General features: G+C 38.6%; 1 protein-coding gene across 1 annotated transcript; it reads left to right on the plus strand.

Moving 5' to 3' along the window:
* Window positions 1–346: 346 nt before the first annotated feature.
* Window positions 347–1,322, plus strand: LOC149166162 (F-box/kelch-repeat protein At1g80440-like). The gene is made up of 2 exons (XM_089430072.1): window positions 347–358; window positions 453–1,322. Exons 1-2 carry the CDS (start codon window positions 347–349, stop codon window positions 1,320–1,322), a joined length of 882 nt encoding a protein of 293 aa, XP_089286198.1.
* The last annotated feature ends 653 nt before the right edge of the window (window positions 1,323–1,975 follow it).

Genomic DNA, 1,975 nt, shown 5'->3' on the forward strand with positions numbered 1-1,975 from the left:
AACACTTCAAAGTTGATGAATGACATTGGGAGGTTCACATTCGTTATGATGTTTCTTGATGCAACGTTTAGCTTGTAGAGTGGTGAACTTGCCTTCCAACGTCGCATTTTTTAACGTTCAAATTTGAACTTTCATTTCTTCATAAAAGCGAAATGTATTGTGTTTATAACGTTCCATTTTTTTTCATATATTGACCCTTCTTGTTTTTCTTTTCATAGGAGCGAAATAAATTTGGAAGTTTCGTTCATCTTCTATAACCGTTCTGGTCTTTTTAGCTATGTTAACCCGCCTTGTTTTCAAAGTCATTCATAATATCTGGACGGCACTCTGTAAATCATTAAACGGGATGAGAAACATGGTAACGCAAATACTTCATTATTGTTTTGATAATACAGTGCTATTGTAAACCAATTTGTGTTAATCACGATTCTTGATATTTTGTTTCATTTCAGGTAAAATCCAATAGAATGCTTTGTACGCCAAACAGGTTGGCATTGGTGAGCCGGGACGAAACTATTCCTGACCTTCCCGACGACATCTTTAGAGAGTGCTTGCTCAGAGTTCCATATAAATCCCACTCCAACCTCAAAGCCGTGTGCAGAAAATGGAAAGATATAGTGAGTAGTCCAGGGTTTTATAAGGACCGCACGACCCAGGGAAGGACTGAGCAATTGCTCTGTATAATTCAGTATTTCATACTTCGGCGCGAAGATATCGCTACAGGTGCCTGCAGAGTAATAGTATTGGACCCTGCCACGCACACCTGGGCAATATTACCCGGTATTCCGGACTTCCATATTGGAGTTCCATTATTTTCCAACTGTGTCTGTGTTAATGGAAAGTTGGTTCTCATGGGCGGACGCCATCCCGCAAACTCGGAAACCATGAAGAGAGTTTATATTTTCGATTTCGTGTCTGCCAAATGGCACCGAGGAGCCGATATGCCGATACTAAGGTTCGGCTTCGCGTGCTCTGCATCTTCCTCCAACGGGATTATCTACGTTGCGGGTGGGAGACGCAACGATAATTATTTGCCCGCAACAGTAGAGGCTTACAATGTGGAAGAAGACAAGTGGAAAATTCTGCCTCCAATGAGCCAAGAAGTAGACAACAGTCATGTAGATTTTCTGGGAGAAAATTTGTTTGGGTTCGAGGAATATAGAAATAATGCAGAAATTTATGATCCAAGGAGAGGCCTATGCAGGAGTTCTCGTCGTGAGGTGTGTTGTCTCGTGAACCCGTCAACTGACGAGTTGATTGAATTCTATGTACCTGAAAAGTTTGAGGGCGTAGTTATAGGTTCTGCAACACTGGAGATCTGAATACTCTCCCTCATAATTGTTTCTTTTTGGATTCTTGTATTGTATTAGCCTTTCGCAATGGGTTTCTTTTAGATTTGTCAATAAAGATGTATTCGGTAGGCTTTCCGAACGGATAAGCAATCTCATATTTAATACATATTTCTCGTGTTTGTATTTTCATGAATAACTGATAACTATAAAATAAAAATATAAAATTATATAATGATGACCATGACCGCTCAATTGTTATTATTTTTTCCCGAGAATTATATGAATATATTTGTTTTATTCAAATTTAGGAACTATATATAATGTTACTTAATTACAATTTTTCATATTATTATCGTAGGAATGTATTTATTATTTCACTGTTTTACCGTGACATGTGACATATAGGATCGCTCATAAAACATAAAATCGCCTTGGCAAACTGTACATCGGCTCATACTCTAACCAAGGACGAGCAGGCGGTAGAAAGGCGAATGAAGTGTTGGTTATTTACAACCTTCATTTATTCGCCAGTGAATTTGCTTTGCCAATAGAGTACCTTGAACATTGAAGGGTTTTATACGCCGAGATCCAATGATTCTAGTTGCAGAGGTTGGTTGCAAGCCGCTTGTTCAGGGTGAAAAGGAATGGAAATTTTTAAAGACAATGCCTTAATCTTCTTATTG

This window comes from Pinus tabuliformis, chromosome 5_1 (genome assembly GCF_031772625.1).
Source record: "Pinus tabuliformis cultivar Carrire ecotype Pingquan chromosome 5_1, CPIR1, whole genome shotgun sequence".
In the NCBI taxonomy this organism is placed as follows: Eukaryota; Viridiplantae; Streptophyta; class Pinopsida; order Pinales; family Pinaceae; genus Pinus; species Pinus tabuliformis.